At 49.6% G+C, this 27,120-nt stretch overlaps 1 protein-coding gene across 1 annotated transcript; it reads right to left on the minus strand.

Annotated features, from left to right (window-relative positions):
* Positions 1 to 363: 363 nt before the first annotated feature.
* On the minus strand, positions 364 to 26,714 carry zmiz2 (zinc finger, MIZ-type containing 2). Its single transcript, XM_041233583.1, is given in 20 exon segments — positions 364 to 1,459; positions 2,806 to 3,039; positions 4,324 to 4,487; positions 4,980 to 5,218; positions 5,969 to 6,037; positions 6,544 to 6,611; positions 6,813 to 6,970; positions 8,395 to 8,500; positions 8,592 to 8,802; positions 9,019 to 9,160; positions 9,866 to 10,040; positions 10,315 to 10,398; positions 10,741 to 10,852; positions 10,854 to 10,882; positions 11,452 to 11,712; positions 12,278 to 12,470; positions 12,609 to 12,808; positions 13,669 to 13,783; positions 14,734 to 14,835; positions 26,217 to 26,714. Coding segments are annotated over 19 exon segments (2,709 nt in total). The 5' UTR covers positions 14,775 to 14,835; positions 26,217 to 26,714; the 3' UTR covers positions 364 to 1,351.
* Positions 26,715 to 27,120: the final 406 nt, after the last annotated feature.

Below are 27,120 nucleotides of genomic sequence, written 5' to 3' on the forward strand. Positions count from 1 at the left end.
ATGTATCTGTGTGTGTGTGTGTGTGTGTGAGCACAGATCTCTGTGCGAGTGACAGCATGCATCTGTGTGTGTGCGCGCGCATGTCAGTGCAGGTCAGTGTGCGAGCATCAGTCTGTGTTAGTGACTCTGAGTGTGCATGCTTATCTGTGACAGTGCTTGTCAGTGCGTGCCTCTCCGTGTGCGTGTGTCTCTGTGTCAGTGTGTGTGTGTGTGTGTGTGTAAATACAGGACTGCAATAGTGTTCATTCCAATTCAATATTTACAAGGAGCAAAACGCATTGTGCTTTTTTTCTCTTTCAGGATTTCCACTTTCTTAAAAAAAAAGAAATAATAATAATAATAATAATAATAATAATACAACAATAAACTTCACCTTTTAATTTCAATTTCTTTTTCATTCTCTCCAATACAGAGAGAAATCTTTCTCTGTACAGCATCAGAGGATAATAATACCAGCGTTACTGTCCATTCTGGAGCAAAATTCTTCTGCGCGGCCTTGTAGATTCAAGACCGAAAAATTAAAAAAACTAAATTCATTTTTTTTTATTTTTTATTTTGTATTATTAATTATTGTTTATTGAATAAAACTTATTAAGAACAAGGATTCCTGAAGCAGTCCACCACCCTCTACTGTCCAGCACCAGGTACTGCACCTCGCATCCTGGCTCAAGCCGCAGGGGACGGGGCTGGGTGAACCCGGGCTCTCCTCAATTCCAGTTTTTAAAATCCATTCCTGATGAAATCAATTCCAACCAGCAGCGTTGTGTTTAAAACGAGATTCTCACCACGCCGTGTTTAATTAAACCGGGCTTCAAAATGACAGCAACGCCTCGGAAAACAGCAACTGGAAGTCCCTGGAACAGAGAAACGGGGTTGGATCGAGACCCTCGTTAATTATGATGCTCAATTTTCTCTCCCTTTTCTTTTTAAACACTTGATTTGATAAAAAAGAAAGATGGTGCAAATAATTTCTCAAATAGATTTTTTTTTCCAATAAAAAGAAGCACCTGGGATAGTGTTTTTTTTTTTTTTTTATTATTCAAGATTTACAAATTCTAGGCTTCCTCCATCCCTCGATTTAGTTTTATCTTCGCTTCCAGAACTCTCAATAAGACCAGACGCACTGTGCTGTGTGCCTCCGCTGACCGCAGGGGAATCTGGGAGATGTAGTTTCTGTCGGTTCTCACAGCCACATGCAGAAGCTGTGGATATCAGCTTCAGCCAGCGGTGCGCTCTGGGAGATGTACTTCCTGTGTTGACTATAGGTGGGCTCTGGGTATTGTGGTCTCCTGGACGTGGGGAGTAGTCTGTCTGTTGGCGTGCTGTGCAGTGGATGCTGGGAGTTGTAGTCCTAGTTGTTCTCAAAGAGGGAGAGCAGGTCCTCGCTGCTGTTGCTGGGCAGGTCGGGGGGGCCAAGGTACGAGAGGAGCTCATCGGGGTTCGTCAGCTCCGGAAGCAACTAGAGAGAGGAGAGAGACAGACAGAGAGAGGAGAGGAGAGAGAGACAGACAGAGGAGAGAGGAGAGGGAGAGAAGAGAGAGAGAGGGAGGGAGGGATTGGCACAGGTAGAACTGAACAACCGAGCAAACTGACTGCTTAGAATGAGAAAAGCAACCATGAGATTAATAATAATAATTATAATAATAATAATAATGCCGCTAGAAATGCTAATTCTCCCCTAAAGCAGGGTTGCAGCTCTGCAGTAGAGTGAAAGCAATCCCAGGTACCTGCTGCTTCTCACAGCATCTGGATCTCACACCTGCTGCTTCATTTTTAACATGGAGCCAGTTTTTGTCATTTGCATTTTTATTCTGGTTCTCTGCTCTACAGCTCAGGGTATATTTGCTAAACAACCTAAACGAAGGAGTGGCTGACTGGCTGTTATAATGAGATGAACGTTCAGCAGCTGCACAACTGCATGAAACAGGTGGCTGGACGGAGCTTTCCTCTCCCGTACCGCCACTGAACCCTAACTCTGTGTGTGTGTGTGTCTCTCTCTCAGTGGCTGGGCGTGTCTCATTCTCAGTGTGTTTGTCTCTCTCAGTGGCTGGGCGTATCTCAGTCTCAGTGTGTGTGTGTCTCAGTGGGTAGGTCTGGCACATACTCTACCCCATCACAACCTGCAGCTGGTCTGTCTCCCTGTCTTATAAAACCTGCCAATGCTGCATTCTGGGAGCCTTCTGTCAGTCAGACTGGTAGATCTAGCAACAGGTTCATTGTTTCCAGCTATTTTTAGCTAGTCCTGTACTGTCAGTGGAGCTCTCTTTCCTATAGACCTCTATACAGCTCTGCAGCGTTGAGAGTGGAGCTCTCTTTCCTATAGACCTCTATACAGCTCTGCAGTGTTGAGAGTGGAGCTCTCTTTCCTATAGACCTCTATACAGCTCTGCAGTGTTGAGAGTGGAGCTCTCTTTCCTATAGACCTCTATACAGCTCTGCAGTGTTGAGAGTGGAGCTCTCTTTCCTATAGACCTCTATACAGCTCTGCAGTGTTGAGAGTGGAGCTCTCTTTCCTATAGACCTCTATACAGCTCTGCAGTGTTGAGAGTGGAGCTCTCTTTCCTATAGGCCTCTATACAGCTCTGCAGTGTTGAGAGTGGAGCTCTCTTTCCTATAGACCTCTATACAGCTCTGCAGTGTTGAGAGTGGAGCTCTCTTTCCTATAGACCTCTATACAGCTCTGCAGTGTTGACTGGAGTTCTCTTCTAGTACACACTAACCCTATGTAATTAGTTCTAGCAGACTGTCTTTCTGCACTCATTAAAGGTAAGACTGAATGATTTTGTTTTTGGGCTGGGTGCTTACATCGAGAGATGGCTCAGGCACCTCTCCCGGCCCCCCCATTCCAGGCCCAAAGGACCCTTCGGAATGCCCGTGGGGGCCCGTCCCCCCGGCAACCTGCTGTAGCCGGGCATTCTGGGAAGGGTTACGGGAGTGGAGGGGCGGGGCCTGGTTGCCAAGGTGAGGGTTGCCTTGGAGACCCTGGTGGTGCTGCTGCAAAGCATTGTGGGACTGATCCATCCTCCCAGGGAGAGACATCTGAGGAGAGGAGAGATTTAATGCAAAACAGAATTACAATCCATCCTGCGTCTGATTTTATCCTAAGATTTCAAACAGTGCCCTGTCTGTCAGCATTCTCTCTCGTTATAGAAAGAAACGAGAGAGAGAGAAAGACTGGAATAAAACATGGAATAAAAAAGAAAAAAATGGCAAGTACACTGCCCTGTATCCCTGTCCCTCACTGCCCATGCCCTGCCCCTCACTGCCAATGCAGCTCCACTGCCATGCCCTGTCCCGTACTGGACCTGCCCTCATTGCCCTGGGTAGACTCCATACGAACCTGCCCCTTGATAAAGCACTGCCCGGCTGTGTAACTGCCATGCCTGTCCCTCACTGCCCTGCCTTGTACTGCCCTGCCCTTGTCCCACTGCCCTGCCTTGTATTGCCCTGCCAGTGTCCCTCACTCCTGCCTTGTACTCTGCCCTGCCCTGTCACCTCACTGCCCTGCCTTGTGCAGCTGTCGGCCCTGCCCCTCCATGCCCTGCCCATTGTCCCATCATGCCAGGGGCCATGCCCAGCACTGCCCTCCCCGAATCCCGCACCTGCCCTGCCCGGCACCGAACCTGCCTTGACCGCAGACGGCCCCTCACATGCCCTGCTTGTGGCCTGATCCCCGCCCCTCACTGCCCTGCCTATACTGCCCTGCCTGTACTGACCTGCCCCTCACTGCCCTGCCTTGTACTCATTAAAGGTAAGACTGCCCTGTCTTGTACTGCCAGGCCCCTCACTGCCCTGCCTTGTAATGCCCGTGCCCTCCCCCCGGCAACCTGCTGTAGCCCATTCTGGGAAGGGTTACGGGAGTGGAGGGGCGGGGCCTGGTTGCCAAGGTGAGGGTTGCCTTGGAGACCCTGGTGGTGCTGCTGCAAAGCATTGTGGGACTGATCCATCCTCCCAGGGAGAGACATCTGAGGAGAGGAGAGATTTAATGCAAAACAGAATTACAATCCATCCTGCGTCTGATTTTATCCTAAGATTTCAAACAGTGCCCTGTCTGTCAGCATTCTCTCTCGTTATAGAAAGAAACGAGAGAGAGAGAAAGACTGGAATAAAAGAAAAATGGCAAGTACACTGCCCTGCCCTGTCCCTCACTGCCCTGCCCTGTCCCGTACTGACCTGCCCCTCACTGCCCTGCCTTGTACTGCCCTGCCCCTCACTGCCCTGCCTTGTACTGCCCTGCCCTGCCCCGCCCCTCACTGCCCTGCCTTGTACTGCCCTGCCCCTCACTGCCCTGCCTTGTACTGCCCTGCCCTGTCCCGTACTGACCTGTCCAGGCACGGTGTTGCTCCCAGGTTTCTCAGGGGTCAGCAGGCCACTGGGCAGGTCGGACTGATATGAGAGGGGGGGTGGCCCCGGGGCAAACTCCCCCAGAGGCAGGGGAGCACCGGGGGGGAAGTCAGCGAAGCCGGGCTGGCTGGGGTACCCCGAGTCTGCAGGGAGCGAGACGGGAGTCAGAGAGAGTCAGAATTGAGAAGCTCTCAAACACTGAAACAAACCGAATACAGACACTGAGAAACAACCTCTAGTGGAAACGACTGCCATTGAATTTACACTGAAGACACTGTGAAAGACTTCTAGTGGAAACGTCTGCCATTGAAAAGACAATGAAGACACTGAGAAGGACTGTGTAAAGCAGCTCCTCTCAGTGCGAGTCAGCCCCTGTGTAAAGCAGCTCCTCTCAGTGCGAGTCAGCCCCTGTGTAAAGCAGCACTCTCAGTGCGAGTCAGCCCCTGTGTAAAGCAGCTCCTCTCAGTGCGAGTCAGCCCCTGTGTAAAGCAGCTCCTCTCAGTGCGAGTCAGCCCCTGTGTAAAGCAGCTCCTCTCAGTGCGAGTCAGCCCCTGTGTAAAGCAGCTCCTCTCAGTGCGAGTCAGCCCCTATATAAAGCAGCTCCCCTCAATGCGTATTAAAGCCGTCTCTCTCACTCTGGCCAGCGTAGTCCGGCGTGGCTCCGCTGCCCCCTGCAGGCAGCCCAGGGTATGGCGAGGAGCCGGGTCCGAGCGCGGCGATCATCTCCATGACGTTGGGCAGGATCATGTGACTGGGGCTCATGGTGCGGCAGCACTTCGGCGCCGGCCCGTCCGGGTCCTCCTTGATATCGGGCTTGATCGGAACCGGCTTCCAGCTGCAGGCCGGGTCGATGGTGATCTCCTCGAAGTCAGAGCTGCAGACAGACGAGACGTTAACACTGAATCCATCACCCTGATCAATACCACAGAGACCCATCACCATGATCAATCCCACAGAGACCCATCACCCTGATCAATCCCACAGGGATCCATCACCCCGATCAATCCCACAGGGATCCATCACCCCGATCAATCCCACAGGGATCCATCACCCCGATCAATCCCACAGGGACCCATCACCCCGATCAATCCCACAGAGACCCATCACCCCGATCAATACCACAGAGACCCATCACCCCGATCAATACCACAGGGATCCATCACCCCGATCAATACCAAAGACACCCATCACCCCGATACCACAGAGACCCATCACCCCGATCAATACCACAGAGACCCATCACCCCGATCAATCCCACAGGGACCCATCACCCCGATAATATACAGAGACCCATCACCCCGATATATACAGAGACCCATCACCCCGATCAATACCACAGGGATATCACCCCGATCAATACCACAGACACCCATCACCTCACTCTTGGTGATGCAGTGTGTGCAGCGTCTATATATATATATATATATATATATATATATATATTATTGGGATTATATATATATATAATATACACACACAACACACCACACACGTATATACATACATATACACACACACACATACATACATACATATCACATTATTCGGCAGCTTTCATTCCACTTCATGAAGCACAAATCAGTTCATTCTATACAGAGGATGACTGGTGCAATGCAGTTCTTACTTCTGGATGTAAATAAGGATTCCCAGCATGTACTGATCTACTTCCAGTCCTTCTAATAACGCCGTTTTACTGGAGGAGAAAAAAACAAAACAAAACCAGTTAGTTCATGTAGGAGGGGCCCTGGCACAGGGTAAGCGGGGTCACGAACCCAAACCAGATCTCCTGCTCCACCCCTCCTGCTCTGCACTGGACTCTCTGACCTCAGTACCACCTTACTGGATCCTCAGCTGATGCGCTATCCTTGCACTATTGCACTGCTAATCTGTCACTGCAGATATAACTTGCTGTGATCCTAACTGGCTGCATCCTAGTTCATATTGTATTCTAGCAGTGTTAGTATTATTGCACTTACTGTAAACTACACTGTGTTTAAATATGAAGCTTGCATTGTAACCCTGCGCTGCCCTGGAACACCTGCAAGTCAGCAAGGATAAAATCGTAAGCAGAAAAACCTTTGTAATGCAAGGTCGTCTGATTTCTGTCTGCTGATGAAGGCACTGGATGAAATATATTCTCATTAAACTACAGTGTATTTATTTTTTTAATAAAACCAAGTATATAAACAGTTTGCTTACTTGCACACAGGACAACGCCACGTTCCTCTCTCACAGTTCAGCTGCAGATAGGACTCCAGATCAAAACACTGTGAGAGGAGAGAGAGAGGGAGGATAGAGGAGGAGAGAGAAAGGGAGGAGAGGTTAGGGGAGAAAGGGATGAGAGGAGAAAGAGGGAGACTGGGTATTATCACAGCGGCTAATACAAGCTCTTGTAAAGGCTGGCAGAGCGGGCGGTTTCTGCTGTCCAATTGGGCTCCTCCCCGCGCCTCGTGGCCTCCCCCTCTCACCTGTATGTGTCTGCAGTCATGCCCCCGGGCTGGCAGCTGGATTCTGCGGAAGGTGATGGGACACTTCAGAGACACCTTGATGGCCGTCTGCTCCACCCCGTCCTCCCCATTAAGACCGGGCGTCCCCGGGATTGTCCCGTTGCTGAAGTTCCGCTTGACTGAGAGGAGGGGGGGAGGTTAGCGTCTCAGTGACAGACAGGCTAGTCAGTGTGTGTACAGTAATGCAATCTCTTGCTCTGTGCGCATGTAGGGTGGAGTGTGTCTCTTACTCTTGGTGATGCAGTGTGTGCAGTGTGTTTCTTACTCTTGGTGATGCAGTGTGTCTCTCACTCTTGCTGGTGCAGTGTGTGCAGTGACTCTCTTACTCTTGGTGATGCAGTGTGTCTCTTACTCTTGGTGATGCAGTGTGTCTCTTACTTTTGGTGATGCAGTGTGTGCAGTGTGTCTCTCACTCTTGGTGATGCAGTGTGTGCAGGGACTCTTACTCTTGGTGATGCAGTGTGTGCAGTGTGTCTCTTACTCTTGGTGATGCAGTGTGTGCAGTGTGTCTCTTACTCTTGGTGATGCAGTGTGTGCAGTGTGTCTCTTACTCTTGCAGTGTGTGCAGTGTGTCTCTACTCTTGGTGATGCAGTGTGTGCAGTGTGTCTCTTACTCTTGGTGATGCAGTGTGTGCAGTGTGTCTCTTACTCTTGGTGATGCAGTGTGTGCAGTGTGTCTCTTACTCTTGGTGATGCAGTGTGTGCAGTGTGTCTCTTACTCTTGGTGATGCAGTGTGTGCAGTGATGCAGTGTGTGCAGTGTGTCTCTTACTCTTGGTGATGCAGTGTGTGCAGTGTGTCTCTTACTCTTGGTGATGCAGTGTGTGCAGTGTGTCTCTTACTCTTGGTGATGCAGTGTGTGCAGTGTGTCTCTTACTCTTGGTGATGCAGTGTGTCTCTTACTCTTGGTGATGCAGTGTGTGCTGTGTCTCTTACTCTTGGTGATGCAGTGTGTGCAGTGTGTCTCTTACTCTTGGTGATGCAGTGTGTGCAGTGTCTTACTCTTGGTGATGCAGTGTGTGCAGTGTGTCTCTTACTCTTGGTGATGCAGTGTGTGCAGTGTGTCTCTTACTCTTGGTGATGCAGTGTGTGCAGTGTGTCTCTTACTCTTGGTGATGCAGTGTGTGCAGTGTGTCTCTTACTCTTGGTGATGCAGTGTGTGCAGTGTGTCTCTTACTCTTGGTGATGCAGTGTGTGCAGTGTGTCTCTTACTCTTGGTGATGCAGTGTGTGCAGTGTGTCTCTTACTCTTGCAGTGTGTGCAGTCTTCTTACTCTTGGTGATGCAGTGTGTGCAGTGTGTCTCTCACTCTTGCTGGTGCAGTGTGTGCAGTCTCTCTTACTCTTGGTGATGCAGTGTGTGCTCTTTACTCTTGGTGATGCAGTGTGTGCAGTGTGTCTCTTACTCTTGGTGATGCAGTGTGTGCAGTGTGTCTCTTACTCTTGGTGATGCAGTGTGTGCAGTGTGTCTCTTACTCTTGGTGATGCAGTGCGTGCAGTGTGTCTCTTACTCTTGGTGATGCAGTGTGTGCAGTGTGTCTCTTACTCTTGGTGATGCAGTGCTCGGCAGGCAGCAGACGTTTCTTCATTAACCCCTGCAGCACCGAGCGGACGGAGGGCCTGTGAACCAGCTGCAGCACGAACAGGTGAGACTGAGAGAGGAGAGAGGAGAGGAGAGATTCAGTACCCCAGAACTCCAGCGGTACAGCAACAGTGCAGCTTGCTCGGCAGAGCTGGACTCACACAGCAGCAGGCGGTGACGGTGATCTGGATGGTGTTCCGGCCCGGCTGGCACACCTGCTTCAGGTACAGCGGCTTGTGGGAGGTCTTGTTGTCCCCGCGCTCGATGGACAGCGGCGTGGCGTTCACGCTCACCTGCACAGAAGACGGCCAGTTCGTGTTCATCTGTCGGTCCTCATGGTGATAACACTTGAACTGCAGCTCCAGATCCGGCCTGCAGGGGGCGACACACAGAGAATGAACACAACACTGGAATTAATTACGACTGGAAAACTAGAAGACATTGAAGACACTGAGAAAGACTTTAGTGGAAACGCTTGCCATTGAATTCACACTGAAGACGCTGAGAAAGACTTCTAGCGGAAACGCTTGCCATTGAATTAACTGAAAGCCTGGTTCAGGGGCTCAGGGGCGCCTCTCCGCTCCTCACCTCAGCGTGAGTGTTTTGTACACGGAGTCTCGCAGCTGGAACACGTGGTTGCTTACGGCCAGGTTGTGCTCCAGTCGAAAGGGTTCGAGCACCACGCCGTCCCGCACAGGGAAGGTCAGCCGCAGGTCATCGCTAGGGTTACCTGGGGGGCGGTAAGCAACGGACAACAAATTATTATTAGAATGTTTTATTAAACATTCTGCATGCATTTGATCTGATCGTTAAACGCGCCTCCCCTCTGGTCTCTGTGTGAGTGTGTGACTGGACCAGGTTCAGTTTCCTGTCTAGGTATCTAGTTTATAATGCACACATCTCAAGCTCTGCCTCCCACCTCACCTCCCTCCTCTCGAACTCCAGAGTCACAAGCAAATTTTTATTAAAATTCATCAGATAAGGGGATATACAGTTCCAGCTTAAAAAACAAAACGGTTCTACAGTTAGAGAGGAAAGTGATAAAAGTAAACTAATCAGATTAAATAGACCAGTCGGATTACACTGTACCTAACTGAGCGCAAAACCACGCATGTGCGTGCGTATCGATTCTCATTTATTAATTCCTATTAGGGTCTGAACAAAACAACGATTGGATTATCAGGACAGAGCTTCAGAGTGAATCAGGTTTGAGATGATCGCTGCTTCTCTTCGGACTCTGCAGAGAACAGAGATCCACACAAACCTCTGCTGCTGCTGCTGCTTCTTCACGCAGACGAATTGGGACAGTTACAATGGTACTTGAACCCAGGTCTGGCAGACGGCCCCAGTTTCACACTGGAGGCGGCAGGCTGGCTGGTTTCTGCCCAGGGTTCGATAGCAGAAAGCGAATCCTGCCTGCTGTCCCGCGTCTCACCTGAAGGGGGTGGCGGTGGCAGCGCGTTGATGTTGGGTTTGAGGTCCGGCAGGAAGGGAGACTTCACATCCTGTCCGGGGGACATGTAGGGGGCCATATTGCTTCCTGGGGTCATGGGCGGAGTGGGGTTCCCTGGGAGAGGAGAACTGGGATACCCTGGCATCACACGGGCAGGCTGAGAGAGAGAGAGAGAGAGAGACAGAGAGAGAGCGGAGAGGAGAGAGAGTGAGGAGAGAGGAGAAAGAAAGAGCACGAGAGAGCATGAGAGTGAGAAAGAGAGAGCAAGAGAGTGAGAAAGAGCAAGAGAGACTCTGTCATTTGAAAAAGACCAGTGTCTCTATGGTCTGCATATGGTCAATTATTCACTGGCAAGTTTCATTAAATATAAATATATATATTACATATATTACACACACACTGTATACGGTGAAGGCAGTGCGCTCTCTTACCCCACTGACTGGCTGCTGGGTGAAGCTGCTGTACCCTCCTCCTCCTGCCAGGCTGCTGCCCTGTCCATTGAAGTGATCAGCTGACTGCGGGAGCAAAACGCAACTATAATTGAACTTTTCCTTCTTTCAACCCTGCCTCGATGGCAGGGTGCTGCAAACCACAGCTGCACCCTTCCCCCAGGACCTTGCAACATTAAAACAACCCGATGGGCTTGTTTATATTTATTAGATTTAGTTTTTTTGCAAAGGAAAAAAAAAAATCAAAAGAAACTCACTGATCCTAAAAACAAACAAACAAATAAATAAATCAAAACCGACACACGCAGACAACTCAGGCCTGTGATGAAGATTTTCAATTATTATTCAGCAGAAGCCGCAGAGTCACTTCCAATAGGAGCTCGCTTGTTCTGGCTTTGTGGAACTCACCTTGAAGTACTGGGTGGGGTTGGGGGGACCCGGCTGGTACTGCCCCTGCTGCAGGGGTATCCTGTGACCGGGGTAGGAGGGGGAGAGGGCCGAGCGCTGGGGGGGGGGGGTACGGCGCGGCATTGCCAGGGCCAGCGCCATACTCCAGGGCCAGCGCCCCATGAGGAGCGGGGTACCCCCCCCCCTCTCTTTTAGTAATCTTTAGCATAAGAGAAAAACACACATTCGACATAAGTATGACGCACGTACACGTACAGAGTACACGTACAGACATAAATTATATATATATATATATATATATATATCTATATATATATATATATATATATATATATATATATATATAGACTTCTATTTGTATTTGAAGCTCAGTTTTTACACTCCTCCCCTTTGCTCTCAGAGGTGCATCAGTCTAGAAAGACTAGAGGCCACTCCCCTCTGTACTGCAGTTCCTCTCCGGTGCGTCTCGCTGCTTAGAATGTCAAATGTGTGTGTGTCTCAGTGTTTGCATCTGTGTGTATAATGTACAGTGCGAGTGTGCGTCTGTATCTCTGTCTTTCCCCCTCTCCCTTACCAGCTTTGTCTCTCTGTCCCCTCCCTCTCTCTCCCTTTCCTGCTCTGTCTCTCTCCCCTCTCTCTCTCTTACTCCCTTCCCCCCCTCTGTCTCCCCTCTCTCCCCTCCCTCTCTATCTCCCCCTCCCTCTGTCTCACCTCAGCGCTGTAGGTTCTCTTGAGCCCCTGCTGTCCGCGTGGGCCCATCTGTTGGCCCTGGGGGGGCCCAGGATATCCAGGGTGCTGGGGGAGCCGCTGCCCCTGGGCCGCTGCGTACATGGGCCCCATCGAGGGGGGGCGGGAGGGGCCCATGCCCATGGCAGCCATGCCAGCGTGGCCCACCCCCCCCGCCATGCCCGGGGGCCCCCGGGGCCCAGAGTGAGGCATGAATTGACTGTTGTAGGAGGAGGGGCCACCCATCTGAGAGAGAGCGAGACAGAGCGAGAGAGAGAGAGACAGAGACAGAGAAAGAGAGAGAGCGACAGAGAGAGAGGAGAGAGAGGGAAAGAAAGAAACAGGGAGAGATTATTACTTATTAGGATTTTTTTTTAATTATTATTATTATTATTATTATTATTATTTATTAATAATAATAATTCGAGACACACAAAAAAATCAAAATAAAACTTTAACGGAAATAAGGTTATCCGAGACTAGGGTGTGTGAGCTATGCATCAGCTGCAGAGTCACTTCCAACAACGTCTCTAACAAGGTTCAGTGGCTTGCTCAGGGTCACACACAGCGAGTCAGTGGCTGAGCTGGGATTTGAACCTCCTGGTATCAAGACCCCTTTCCTTAACCACTGGAGCACAGCCTCCCACCTGCTGCAATGGCACACACTGACCACCAGAGGGAGGCAGAGCCACACATGGTCCTGTGTTACACTGTGCAGCAGAGCTCTGCCCTGTATTGCACTGTGTTTTATTGTGTGCAGTGTAGTGTATTGCAGTGTATTGTATTGTATTGTACCCGGTCCAGTACTCACCGGCCCGTACTGGCCCAGCTCCTGGTTCTGTTTCTCCTGCAACGCGGCGACTGTTGCCGTGGCAGTGGCGGTTGCCGTGGCAGCTGCTGCTGCTACCGCGGCGGCGGCGGCCGCCTGCGTGAAGTCCGAGGTGGGGCGGGACCCGTGCTGCTGGAGCCCCATCGAGCCGGGGCCACTGGGACCTCCAGGGTAACTGGGAGAGGAGAGGGAGGGAGGGGTCTGTGTGAGAGCGCTGGACTAGGAAACAGAGTCAGAGTGAGGAGAGAGTCACAGAGAGAAAGAGAGACACACACACAGAGAGATAGACACACAGAGAGTCTTTGCTGCTCACCTGCCCCCCCCATAGCCCTGCGAGGTGGGGTACCCCCCCCGGCTGTACATGTTGTGCTGAAGGTACCCCTTGTTGGGCACGTGTTCGGGGTACCCCTGCTGACCCATGAACTGCGGAGAGTTCATTCCGGGGTTGCTGCCCGGCAGCATGTGACTGCCCCCCGAATTCCCACCCGGGCCCATCGGGTTCCCCAGAACCTGCTGAGAGACAAGACGAGAGGGAAGGAGGGGAGAGGAGAGAGGAGAAGAGGGAGGGGAGGTGAGAGGAGAGGAGAGGGAGAGGAAAGGAAAGAAAAAGGAGAGGGGAGGAGAGGGAGAGGAGGAGAGTTTTTTAATGTCACTCCTGTTTTCGTACCATTTTTTAGGTGCAGAATACATGATGCATGAACTCTTAAAGCAGGGCTTACTGTCCTTCAGCACTATCAATACTGCAAGCGCCATCAACACACACACACACTGCAAGCGCCATCAACACAGACACACTGCAAGCGCCATCAACACACACACACACACACTGCAAGCGCCATCAACACACACACACACTGCAAGCGCCATCAACACAGACACACTGCAAGCGCCATCAACACAGACACACTGCAAGCGCCTTCAACACAGACACACTGCAAGCGCCATCAACACACACACACACACACTGCAAGCGCCATCAACACACACACACTGCAAGCGCCATCAACACACACACACTGCAAGCGCCATCAACACACACACACACTGCAAGCGCCATCAACACACACACACTGCAAGCGCCATCAACACAGACACACTGCAAGCGCCATCAACACAGACACACTGCAAGCGCCATCAACACAGACACACTGCAAGCGCCATCAACACACACACACTGCAAGCGCCATCAACACACACACACTGCAAGCGCCATCAACACAGACACACTGCAAGCGCCATCAACACAGACACACTGCAAGCGCCATCAACACAGACACACTGCAAGCGCCATCAACACACACACACACTGCAAGCGCCATCAACACACACACACTGCAAGCGCCATCAACACACACACACAGTTGCGCCCCCACCTGGCTGGGCGAGTTATTGGTCACCCCCCACACAGTCGTCACCACAGACAGAGAGCCAGGGGGCTGGTTGGCGCCTTGCTGCCAGGAGACAGAATCATACGAATACGAGCCGTCGCTGTAAAACAAGAGGAGAGTTAGAGGAGAGGAGAGGAGAGGGGAAAGAGGAGAGGGGAGAAATGAGAGAGGAGAAGCCGTCACTGCAAAACAAGGGGGGGGGGGTGTGTGTGTTATACTGCTAGGGTGAGAAAGGGAATGGGAGAGCACAGGGGAAGGTCTTATACATGACAGAGGGAGGGGCTAGGGTCAGACAGAGAAAGGGGATAGGGTGACTGAAACGGTGGGGGAGGGGACTGCGTCAGGGAATGAAGCAGGGCTTGACAATGACAGGGGGGGATTGGGTCTGATATTAGGACAAGGGAGGGACCAGAGGATAAGAGGGCGTGCCAATCAACGAGACAGCCAATGAGAGGGACAGACTCCAGATTTCGGGAGTTCAGTCCAGCCTGGATTTGAAATTCATTCAACGGACACGGATCAATCACGACAACAACATCAAACAGCGATATTGCATATTAATATCCATTTACTAGCCTATATAAATACTACAAAAATGTGCGTCAGGCTCTCTGTGTGAAAGGGTGCGTGTGTGTGTGCGTGTCGTGTTTTCTTGAGAACATTTACAAAGTCACGTGTTCCAGCTGCACACTTCACACCTCACGTGTTGCCATGAAGACACCATCGTCACACAGCCACGAGAGAGAGTGAGAGTGAGTATGTGAGAGAGGGAGACAGAGAGAGGGAGTGTGTCAGCATGTCGCTCCTCTCTCTCTCTCGCAGTCTCTGCCGTTTGTTGTTTTTCACCAGCGGGAGCCGAGCGCTTCCTGTCCACAACCACAGGAAGTGAGTCAGCGAGCGACAGGAAGTCAAGCCGGCTGTGGCTGTGTCCTGAGGAACCCCCTGGTCTCCCAGTGTGTGAGAGAGAGAGAGAGAGAGAGAGGTATTGTTGCAGAGTGTGTTACCTGTGTGCGCAGTGCAGTGTTACCTGTGTGTGCAGCACAGTGTTACCTGTTTGGGGTCGGAGGCAGGGAGGGTTTCATGGGGTTCATCGGACGGCCTCGGGGTGCAGCGACGAGCCCCCACACTCAGCAAGCGGGCGGGCGGGGGGGCCTGCGAAGGAGGAGGACATACAGCGAGGGGTCACACTCCTATAGACCCCAATAATTCCTACTATTACTAGTTTATACAGCAGACGCCCTTATCCAGAGACCAGGGTGTGTGAACTGTGCATCAGCTGCAGAGTCACTTTCAACAACGTCTCACCGAGAGACGCGGCACAAGGAGGTTCAGTGACTCGCTCAGGGGACCTCCTGGTTACAAGCCTGTTTCTTTAACCACTGGACCGCACAGCCTCTTCTAATCATAAAAAAACACAAGCAGCTATCATCCCTGTCCAAATACACTCGCACACAAAGACATATCGCAAGCACGCAACATATTACACTCCACACACACTGCAACAGTTAACCCTTATACCTCCTCAGCACACTGTATCAAACAGAGACAGACAGCTGGCTGTTTAACCCGGCATGCCTCAGTGGAAGAGAAGGCTGCTTGGGGAGTCACCGTCCTGCAGCCCCTCTCTGGGAGGGGGGCGCCGCTCTGCTGCAAAAAGAATAGACCTAACCCTAACCCTCCCTCCTCGGGACAGCAGCCCAAATAAACACCCCCCCGAAAGCAACAGGAAAATTAAAAAAAATAAGAATATAGACTGCAAAGAGCTTCAGAATTATGATGCGCTTCTTAAACATAAGTTTATTCACACACACACTTGTCCAGTTTTCACGTCTACATGAAGAGGCACTGAGACACACTCAGTTCAATAGGAGTGAGAGAGATACCCTAACATCACGACACGAATCAGGGCTGGGAATGAGACTCCCACTGCAGAGCAGTGTCACCCAAATCCAGGTTTTACTAGCAGCTTGATTAGCCCCCAGTGTGTCTAGGCTGATTTAGACGAAACCAGGGGACTGGATCACACTGCTGTGCGACGGGAGTCTCTTTCCCATCCCTGCATCGTTGTGATTTTTCTACAATACTGAAAGGTGGTTTCTGGCAGCCCTGACTGGCTCTCTGGAGATGTTTCAAGAGCTGCTGCATCACGGTACACTAATGCATCGCACAGCCATTGGGGAGGAACTGCAGAACTACTGTGCAAAAACACAAACTTAGGTGAAAACATTTACAAGAGAGCATGCACGCACACAGTGACGCACACGCACACACACACACACACACAGCGCATGCTGAAAATGTCACAGTAATCTCTCTCGCTGATCACTGATCCCTGTGAAAATAAATTAATGAATGAAATCCAGCGAGGTGGTGTTGTTGCAGAAGTCTCCTCCTGCTCTGTGTGTCAAAACACAGTGAAGGTACATTCTGTTCCAGGACTGGAATGAGGAGGCTGGCACTGAACACAGAGCACTGCACTCTCCCTTAGAGAGAGAAAGAGAGAGAGAGAGAGAGAGAGAGAGAGAGAGAGACACACACACAGCACTGCACTCTCCCTTACAGAGAGAGAGAAACACACAAACACAGCACTGCGCTCTCCCTTAAACACAGAGACACACACACACACACTCAGGAGCAGTGTGAAGCAGCTATGAGAGCGACCCACTGAAATTGATTTTGTTGCTTTGCTGTAACCAGTTCTCTCATGTCTGGTGGGGTCGGTAGATTGCTGTGTATTCATTTTTTTCTGCTCAACAAAACACAAGTTAAAACAGGATTACCAGGGCTGGCAACAAGACTCCTATTGCACAGCAGTGAGATCCAGTCCAGGTTTTACTAGCAGCTTGTCTAGGTAACAAGCTCAGGTGTGTCTGATTAAACTCCCAGTGAAACCAGGAGTCGATCACACTGCTATTAAACGAGAGTCTTCGTTCCAATCCCTGGTTTTGTGTTTGTGATTAAAAAAGAATACTACAGAGCTACTGGCAATGCCAATTACAACTTGAGTCAGCATCAGACATCAGCATTCAGACATGAATCACCCGACGTCATTACATCATCATGCAACGCATCACGCGATGACATCATCGTCACCACAACATGCGTATCCTGGCAACCGGCACAACATTACAGGCATTGTGACCCAAAACATCTCTGGTAGCTCCTGGGGTACTGCACTGGTTTACTGGCTCAAAACAGCGTTCTCTGTCCCTGCAACACACGCCGTTTCTCAGCTGCAGCTTCTTCCTTCACATGTTTTAAAGCTGGGGTGGGAGTAAGACTCCCATTGCATATCAGTCTGAGCCATTCCTGGTCTGACAAGGAGTTTAATAATAAACAGACACACCTGAGCTCGTTACCTAGAGACACTGACTGGATCGCATCAATATCAGGGTCTAGCGCTGTGTATTATAAAGGCATTTCAGAGGGCTGGATCTCATCAATATCAGGGTCTAGCGCTGTATATTATAAAGACATTTCAGAGGGCTGGATCTCATCAATATCAGGGTCTAGCGCTGTATATTATAAAGACAGTTCAGAGGGCTGGATCACATCATTATCAGGGTCTGCTATTGATTACAAATAGATATATTGTATTCAACATATATGGGCCATGCATTGATCCCTGTGTGTGGGAGTGAGTGAGAGTGGGGGTGGGGGGGGGGGGGGGGGATGGAGAGAGACTTTTCTTAAGTCAATTAACGACATCACTTTACCACCCCTCCCTCTCTCCCAATCCTGTCCAATCGCAGCGCAGAAGGAGGGAAGGAGGGGGGAAGGTTAACGCCATGTGTCTTCCGCCTTTGTTCCAAGATGGAATAACCAGCGGATGGATAACGAGATTAAGAGCAGCTGAGCCTCTCTCCTCTGTGTGTGTGTGTCTAGGTAACACAGCCCCTGACAAAGACAAGCAAACCTCCACAGCTTAACTGCTCATACACCCCCCCCCCCCCCCCCACCAAAACACATTGTCCAGGGAATTACAATTCAGGGGGGGGGGTCCAAACCATTATCACTGAAGTCGTCCCTCCCCTCAAATGAAAACTGCTCTCGTCAGAATCCCTGCTGTTTGCTCCTTGTGTTTTCCTGGGATTAGCTGGGAGGCATATGGAGTTTTTTTTTTTTTTTTTTTTGGGGTGGGGGGGGGGGGGAAATCGAAGAGGATTCAAAACTGGGAGTGTTTGCACACCAAACAAAAACAAAAGCAAATTCTGAACCCAACCCCCTCATCAAGCCCCACAGGGACGAGAACAAGACTCCTGCTGCAGAGCGGTTTGAGCCGTTCCTGGTTTTGATTTTAATCCATGCTTCAAACTGCTGTCGCCCCGGATGCTGAGTTTCCATGGTTACTGAGCCGCCCCGCGCTGGCTGCCAATCGGAGCAGACCTGGATTTCTCAGACCCTTTCCCAAAGCGGGATAAGCGGAACCAGAGACCGGAGAACCTCGGGACTGCTCCGTCTCTCGCTGTCTTTCATCACCTCCTCGAGACCCCCCTGATCAGACTGCGCTTGTGGATCTGCACTGCACTCTCCTGACCTCAGCACCACCTTACTGGATCCTCAGCTGATGCGCTATCCTTGCACTATTGCACTGCTAAGCCTGAGCTTTGGAAATTGGAAACGAAAAACAGATTGACCCCCGACTCACGACAGCCAGCAGGGAGAGTGGGAGGGGCGAGAAGCAACTATTGAGTCACACTGGGCGGGGGGGTGGGGGGGTGTCTGTGAATGAACATTCCTAAAATACTTGAGGGGGAGAGGAGAGAGAGAGAGCGATTCAGCAAAGCGCAGTCCGTCACTAACAGAGTCATAAAAGGATAGAGAAAGAAAATGCTGCACAAAACTGGACAAACTGAAGACCTGACAAGCCCTTCGGCGCCTGCCTCGTTGAGACAAGTTTCGATTCACATGCCTGCCAAATGTACTCGTCGAAATGATTGGCAATGACTGATTGATTGATTGATTGATTTAGTTACTGAGCGAGTTGTTTGGTTCTTTAAATTTAGCACAAAGCAAGAAACAAACAAACAAAAAAACACGCATAACGTTTGGCAAGGATCGACTGCAGCCTCTCTCTGCATTTCTAAATTGAACAAAGCGGCGGGCACAGTATGAACCCACACGACTCCAGGTCAAAACACTTGGCAACGATTGCTGGATTAATTGATTGCAGTATATTTTAAATTCATCACAACGGGCACAATGTAACTAATAATAATAATAAAAGAGAAAGATTCAGTTAATCTAGCTTGTGCTGCCGGACTCCCAGGGTGCAGAGTGCAGGGCACTGTGTCGCTCCGCAGAGACACAGGGAGGCTGTGAATCGGCAGCCTTATCCTGTGTGGAGCACACCCTGACTGGGGTCATTCAGGGACAGCCAGCCAGCGAGCCACTGTGCTACAGGAGTCGAGGTGAGGGTGTAACACAGGCTTGAAAACATTAGCCAGGAATGGAAGCAAGACCCCCGTTGCACAGCAGTTTGATCCGTTCAGGGTTTTTACAATGAGTTTAATAAGAGACACACCTGAGCTTGTTACCTACACTGCTGCCAATCAAGCTCCTAGTAAAACCTGGAATGAATCAAACTGCTATGCAATAAGAGTCTCATTCCCTTCCCTGTGGTACAGCTTAGCATCCCAGCATTATTCAGTTATTCAGATTAAGCGAGTTTCCACAGAAGCTGTCGATCGGGCTGATTCACCATTCAGAGTGAAGCGAGTGGAGAAGCAGCTACTAGGTTTTGTGTGGGTCGCTGTTCTCCACAGTTAAGAAAAGCAGCGATCATCACAAACCCGAGCAGCTGTCTCTTAATTCACTCTGAATGGGAAATCAGCCTTGATCCACGCCAGAGGCCCCCTCCCCTCCCCTGACTGTCAGAGCCCCTGGTTTCCGCGGAGCGCTCCGTCCCAGTGATGCAGCATTCGGTTCGTGCCTCTCTGTGGTCAAAGCTGCAAAGTCATGCTGCTCTGCACGCACCCCCTCATCTCTAGACCTGTCTCAGCCCCAGAGTGGCGTAGGCTGGGATGATGCATTGCCCAGCAGTGGAAGGTGGGTTTTAGTCATTTCACTAATTTGTTTCACTAGAAGCTCTGAGTGTCTGTGGGTGGGGGCTGGAGACAGACACAGACAGAGAGAGAGACAGACACACACATCTTAGAGACAGCTAACCCGGCTGCTGCAGGGATGGGAATAAGACTCCCGTTGCACAGTAGTTTGATCTGCTCCTGGTTTCACTATATTAATATTGAGACACACCTGAGCTTGTTGCCTAGACACACTGGGGCTGATCAATCTGCTAGTGAAACCTGGACTGGATCACACTGCTGTGCAATAGCAGTCTTACTGCATATTATTAAAGCATAGGGAAGCATAGTAAAGCAGAGAGGTCTGGTAAAGCATAGGGAAGCATTGTAAAGCACAGAGAGGTCTGGTAAAGCATAGGGAAGCATTGTAAAGCACAGAGAGGTCTGGTAAAGCATATGGAAGCATTGTAAAGCACAGAGAGGTCTGGTAAAGCATAGGGAAGCATTGTAAAGCACAATTCGATCCACTTTTATAAAGGAACACACAGTGATAGAAGCCGGTCTGGGCTGAGCTGCTCCCAGCACTGGCTGAATGAAGTGCATTTTAAACATCCCCACATTCTCTGCTTCAGACAGCCAGTAACCTTTGTGACACATTTCAGACTTGCTTGCTCACCTCAACCCCCTCACTGACAATGACTCTGCAGGAACTCTGCACTGAGCAACACACACACACACTGAGCTACACAGAGACATCGAGCAAGGAGCAGAGACATACACACACACACACACTGAGCTACACAGAGACATCGAGCGAGGAGCAGACACACACACACAGAAAGATTCAAATCAGAGTCCTCTACCTCTCTTCACAAATGCAAATAGGCCGTGAATGCAACCGCAGTTGTTATTAATAGAGAAAGCCCCTTTGCCTGCCTGCCTGCCTGGGCGCTGGAGCTCCGGGCGCTACGCAGCATGTGGGTTTTTACTCAACGCGCTATTTCACAAAGTCACGGCAAATTGCAATGTTCTTGCAACATGGTCATTAAAATCAACTCCCATTGCATTTTAAATCAATTCCAACACATCACTGATCTGATCAAAAAAAAAAAAAAAAACACAACAGCGAAAGTTACTGTAGCATCTGCAACACAAATTCCTTCGAAGGAATTGGGAATCGATTTAAGAAATAAACAAACAAATAAAACTGAAAAACCGGACGGCTCGTCCCCAAGCCTGCGGTCTTGTGGATAAATCGTTAGCACAGGGTTCTCGGTTAAACTCACGGCTCCCAAAATCAAATATAGAGAAATTGCCTATAGAGAAAGTGTGACCCCAAAGACTGGTGCACTATCACACTGCCTATAGAGAAAGTGTGACCCCAAGACTGGTGCGCTATCACACTGCCTATAGAGAAAGTGTGACCCCAAGACTGGTGCGCTATCACACTGCCTATAGAGAAAGTGTGACCCCAAGACTGGTGCGCTATTCACACTGCCTATAGAGAAAGTGTGACCCCAAGACTGGTGCGCTATCACACTGCCTATAGAGAAAGTGTGACCCCCAAGACTGGTGCGCTATCACACTGCCTATAGAGAAAGTGTGACCCCCAAGACTGGTGCGCTATCACACTGCCTATAGAGAAAGTGTGACCCCCAAGACTGGTGCGCTATCACACTGCCTATAGAGAAAGTGTGACCCCCAAGACTGGTGCGCTATCACACTGCCTATAGAGAAAGTGTGACCCCCAAGACTGGTGCGCTATCACACTGCCTATAGAGAAAGTGTGACCCCAAGACTGGTGCGCTATCACACTGCCTATAGAGAAAGTGTGACCCCAAGACTGGTGCGCTATCACACTGCCTATAGAGAAAGTGTGACCCCAAGACTGGTGCGCTATCACACTGCCTATAGAGAAAGTGTGACCCCAAAGACTGGTGCACTATCACACTGCCTATAGAGAAAGTGTGACCCCAAGACTGGTGCGCTATCACACTGCCTATAGAGAAAGTGTGACCCCCAAGACTGGTGCGCTATCACACTGCCTATAGAGAAAGTGTGACCCCCAAGACTGGTGCGCTATCACACTGCCTATAGAGAAAGTGTGACCCCCAAGACTGGTGCGCTATCACACTGCCTATAGAGAAAGTGTGACCCCAAGACTGGTGCGCTATCACACTGCCTATAGAGAAAGTGTGACCCCCAAGACTGGTGCGCTATCACACTGCCTATAGAGAAAGTGTGACCCCCAAGACTGGTGACCCCTCTTCAGTGACAAGTTTCCTCAAACTGGCTCAAATCAGCAATAGTAGCCTCTGAACAACAGCAAAGGCAACCACAGACAGGGCTGCACTGGAAAGATTTACTGCAGCCAGATTCAGGGATGGGAATGAGACTCCCGCTGCACAGCAGTGTGATCCAGTCCTGGTTTCACTAGGAGTTTAATAATCAGACACACCTGAGCTTGTTACCTAGACACACTGGGGCTGATCAAGCTGGTGGTAAAACCTGGACTGGGTGAACCTGCTGTGCAATAGGAGTCTCATTCCCTTCAGCAAACTGAATCCAGATTAAAAAACAAAAAGGTGTAGAGAGGGGAAAAAAAAAAACAGGGTACAGAGTGTCCTGGTGCAGATCTTGCATCACTCTGGGCACACGGAGCTGAAAGGAAGCACAGTGTTTTTCGTGCTCGTTCTCTCAATTAAAAAGTACAGTCTGTACCACAGAGCAGCCGGGGAGCAGAAACGAGACTCTGTCTTGTTGCATAACAGCTGACCTGACTTGACCTAACTTTGAGACCAATCAACTGCTGGGAACCAAAACGAGCGGATTTTAAAAGCTTGGTTAGAAACAGCTCTTCCAAAATGACACCCCGTATTTTTTTTTTTTTTTAAGGAGCCCGCGTGATATCTGAAACAGAACAGATTCCTACAGTTGAACAGAACAGGCCAGGCCAGGCCCGGACAGCACAGCACTATAGCACAGACACAGCCCAGCACAGCACAGCACAGCACAGCACTCACTCGCTCGCTCGCTCGCTCACTCACTGGAGTAATCTAAAATCGAGGGTGACACTGTATTTTGGGCACAGTAACAAGACTGCATATTTTTTAGCCTTTTGGGACAATGAAATGTAACTGTTAGTGTTGTAGGTACAGTAAACTGCAAATGACGCCTGCTTATTTTTTGGAGTAGATCAAACAATTCTTCAGTGGAACAGAAACCCGTCCCGAACACATCTTTCCCGCGCTGAGGGGTGCAGGAGCGTGGGGCGGGAGCGCGGTCCATCTTTCAGAAAACCGTACAGAAACAAGCGTCGCCATCTTGACAGGGCACCTCTATCCCACAAATGCCTCTGGGTAAAGTTTACTGATTTATTTATAAAAATTATAAAGATTGAGTAAAAAAAACAACAGTTACTGAGGAACAATAATTAAAAGCAACAAAACACGACAGTGAAAGAAAAACAGACAATAAAATTAATAAAGACTAAAAATGACAATATGAATGGATTGATGCATAAAAACATGCCTTAAAAACATTAAGCAACTCAAGCTTCCCTGATGTCATAGGGCTGTCTGCTCCACAGTCTTGTGCATTACAGCTAAAAGCTCTTTCGCCCTTTCTCTCTCTCTTCAGAACAGCAAGGGCAGAATCGACTGACCTCGGAGCACAGAGAGGTTTGCGTGACGCTGTTCCCACATGGTTACAGCCATGAACCGTGTCACAAACCCAGGCCAGTGACCTGATCATAGTGCTTACACGCTAGCCCTGGTTTATAACCCCACACTGCTGCAAGCAGGAGCAGGAGCAAGCCTATTCCCTCCGTCGCGCAGAGGAGGAGGCAGGAAGCGACGATCGAGGGGGGAACAAAAATAATAATCTTGCGTCTCTGAATGGAAACAAAACGGGCAGTCAACAAGGGTCACCTTCTGATTGCTGAAGAATACCTGGGTGCTGTAGAATCTGATCCTGGGACACTGTCTGTAGCTTTAGAAAAACCAAACTAAAGCTGAGGGAACGTTGAGCCACGTTGCAGCTTGGAACCTGGTTTGAGGAGACTGGGGTTCAGGTCCCTGCGCGGCACACCAGGCAGGGAGGCTTGGGGGTTTGATACAGCCCCTCAAACCAGGTCTCCCGGGGGTCTCCTGGAACCAGGTTTCAAGCCGCTATTCCTGAAAATCTGGCTTCGTGGTCAGGAAGGGATGTTGTCAGACTGAACTCTTATTGCATAGCAGTATCGCCCATTCCAGGTTTTACTAGGAGCTTGATTAGCCACAGTGTGTCTAGGTATAACAAGCTCAGGTGTGTGTTACTGAACTAGTGAAACCTGGAATGGATCAAACTGCTATGCAGTGGGGGTGTTATTGCCATCCCTGTCTTCTATAAATTTCCCACACAGCACAAGCATCTACACGTCATTATCCATCTGATTTTTTTGTTTTACTGAAGGGCTGCTGTATGAGACGCTTTCTCGATTTCTGTGAAAAGCGGGGGTCGTCCTGTGGTAAAATCGCAGCCGGGCAGCAGCGATACCCAGGACCGACACAGCGTCTCCCGGCGGCTTCAACAGCCCTGGACCGGTTTCTTCATCTTTCAAATTTGAGAATTTTTTGAATTCCAACCGCCACCCCGAGTCAGTCCCACCCAAAAGCTTCCCCCTGTCTCGCATTATAACTACCACCGCCCCGAGTTAAACGGCCCTTTGCGGCTTGAACCGGGCAGAACCGCGCAAACGAGTTCATTTCTTCAACACAAGGGGCGGAGGCGAGTTTATTCCCTCGGTGGTTTGAGGTCAACGGACATCCACAAAGAATTACAGTTAGTTATTTAAATATGAAAGGAAATGGCTTCTCACAAAACTGTGTTTTTTTTTTCTTATCAAGTAAAAATTTAAAAAAGGTCAGGCGAAGAGAAACTGTATGAATACCGCGCGAAAAGGAATAACAACACCGGTTTATATTACCGTGCGTGAAGGAGCTAACTGTTACGAGAGTTGGTGCTGAAGGGAAACGCCACGAAGAAACGTTTACCGCTCTGAGGCAAACGGGGGAAATGAATTGGACGGTTTTCCACAAGCCTGTTGCGAAAAGAGAAACTCGTCGTTTTTTTGTTTTTTCTATGCCGAGAGAACCGGGAAAGTGTAAACCGTCAGGATGCTACCATACCAATTATTGACAATTATTCCGAGTTTAGATGTTAAATGTAGGTCCAGTTTAAATATTATTGATGGACTGTACCGATATTAATGGGTCGTACGGTAAGGCAGCCGTCGAATGCGACGTCTTCTGTTGGCTTTCAACCGCCGTGGAACGTTTATTTTTAAATTTTTTTTTAGAACGTTCCCGTTTTTTTGAATTTCAACCGCCAAGCATTCTCAAACAAACCGACCCGCTTGGTTTGCGTGAATGAGGAGAAGGCGAGTCCAAGTCTTACCGGTTATCTCTATACCAGACTCTCGCAGGACGCCGCTGTATTAGTTTTACCGAGCCATGATGCAGTGTAGCATGAACGAGAAAGCACAACCTCAAAAAAAAAAAAAGTTAATATAATGCGCTATATTCAGCGTAACTTAAAAACTTCAAGTGGCTTACTTACAATTTAAATTCCCGCGGCACTGTCGCTCCAAATTCTTATACAATTGTATTATATTTTACTTGGGTTGGTGTCCGCTACGTTAAAACGTTAACCATGGTCACACTAAAATTAAATGTTGGGGGCTTTATAAAAAAAAAAAAAAAAAAAAAGCCTGTTGGCCGAGCATCGTTCGTAATGTTTTTTTTTTTTTTTTTTTTTTAATGTTTTAAAAGTGGCGCTAGTATAATAGCAAACACATTACCCACTCGGGGTACGTTCACGATGCAAAAGCTGCGTTCCGTTCGTTGCGCGGTATTTAAAAAGAGATAATAAAAAAAACCAGCCATGATAAACTGATAGAGGCTCCACAAGCCAAACACCACACGGGATAAAGAAAGCGCATTAAAAACCGTGCTGTTATCAGCGACCCTTACAAAGCGCCGTAACACCGTCCTGCGACGAAAACAAGGCGAAATTACTTTTACAAAAGCGAAAACACACCGGCGTTTCCACCGCTGTAAGCAGAGGCGGCGCTTTCCCAGCCAGGGGAAACAATGGCAGACATTTTGTAGAGCGGAACAGTCTGCACTGCGAGAGTACCGACAGAGACAACAAATAATACTAATAATAACAACAACAACAACAACAACATCACATCAAGCACTGCCGCACCGGTCCTGCGCACCTAAACACAAGCCAGCCATAAATAATAATAATAATAATAATAATAATATACTCTGAGATTGACTGCATTAGCCAGCCCTTCTCATTACTGTACATTCACTGCGTGTTACAACCGCATAGCGCTGACCACCCGACCAGAATAAGTACGACGCTTCGGTTGTCCTGCATCGAGCGGCCGAACCGCAGTAGCCGCTGACCGGCGGACGGTGGCAGGGATACCCGGGGTAGAGGACAGCAAGCGGCGCTTACCTTGAGTGAAGCCGCCTCGGCCGGTCCACGGCACACGGGCTCGGTGCAGAAATGCCTCTCCGCGTCTCTCAGGCCAGGTGCACCGCGGCCGTTAATCAAGCAGTTTGTGCAAGCCTCGCCGGTCCACACAATACCCCCCTCCCCGCCCCCCAACCTACACCTTTCCTTCCTCTCCCGTACCAAAAAAAAGAGTTACAGAAATATTAACAATCGTCTCCATTTCCTTCTTTATTTTATTTTTTTATAAACTACCATCCAAAGAAACACGCCGGCCGCGCTGTGGTTCACTGCAGCTGCTAGCCCCGTGTCTTGCTGCGGCTATAATAAAATGACTACGGTGCTACTGCAAGGAGGAGGGGGGGACACTCCGGCTATGAACCCAGGCTCGGTGCTTGCACAGCGGGCTGCGACTATTTATTCATCGGTCGGTGCTGCCGGATCGGAGAAAAGGAGAAGCCAGAGAGTCTTTTTTTTTTTTTTTTTTTTTTTTTTTTTTTTTTCCTTGCCTGCTGCTTGCTTGTCTTCTGGAGTAACTGAGAGTCTATCGCGATATCGCTACGACATAGATTCCCGCCCACAAAGGGAGGGGCTTGTGGTTTTTTTGACGAGCTTGTGTGAAACTGACGTCATGTTGGCGCCAACATGCTGCCTTTGTCATATAGTAAACTACCGGACCGGTGAGCCGGAATGGCGTATAACGGGAAAACAGTTTCATAATCGCTTATTCGCTGTTTTTTTTTTTTTTTTTTTTTTATAAACCTTCACACGTTGGATGTGCATTTCATTTCCACCGACTGTACTTTGGAATAATTAAGACCTTAAAACGCCATGGCTACTGTATCTGCATAGCAGCTGGGATCTAAACACAGTGCAGTGTTGCAATGAAATGCAGCAGCAATTAAGA

This window comes from Polyodon spathula, chromosome 31 (assembly GCF_017654505.1).
Source record: "Polyodon spathula isolate WHYD16114869_AA chromosome 31, ASM1765450v1, whole genome shotgun sequence".
Lineage (NCBI taxonomy): Eukaryota > Metazoa > Chordata > Actinopteri > Acipenseriformes > Polyodontidae > Polyodon > Polyodon spathula.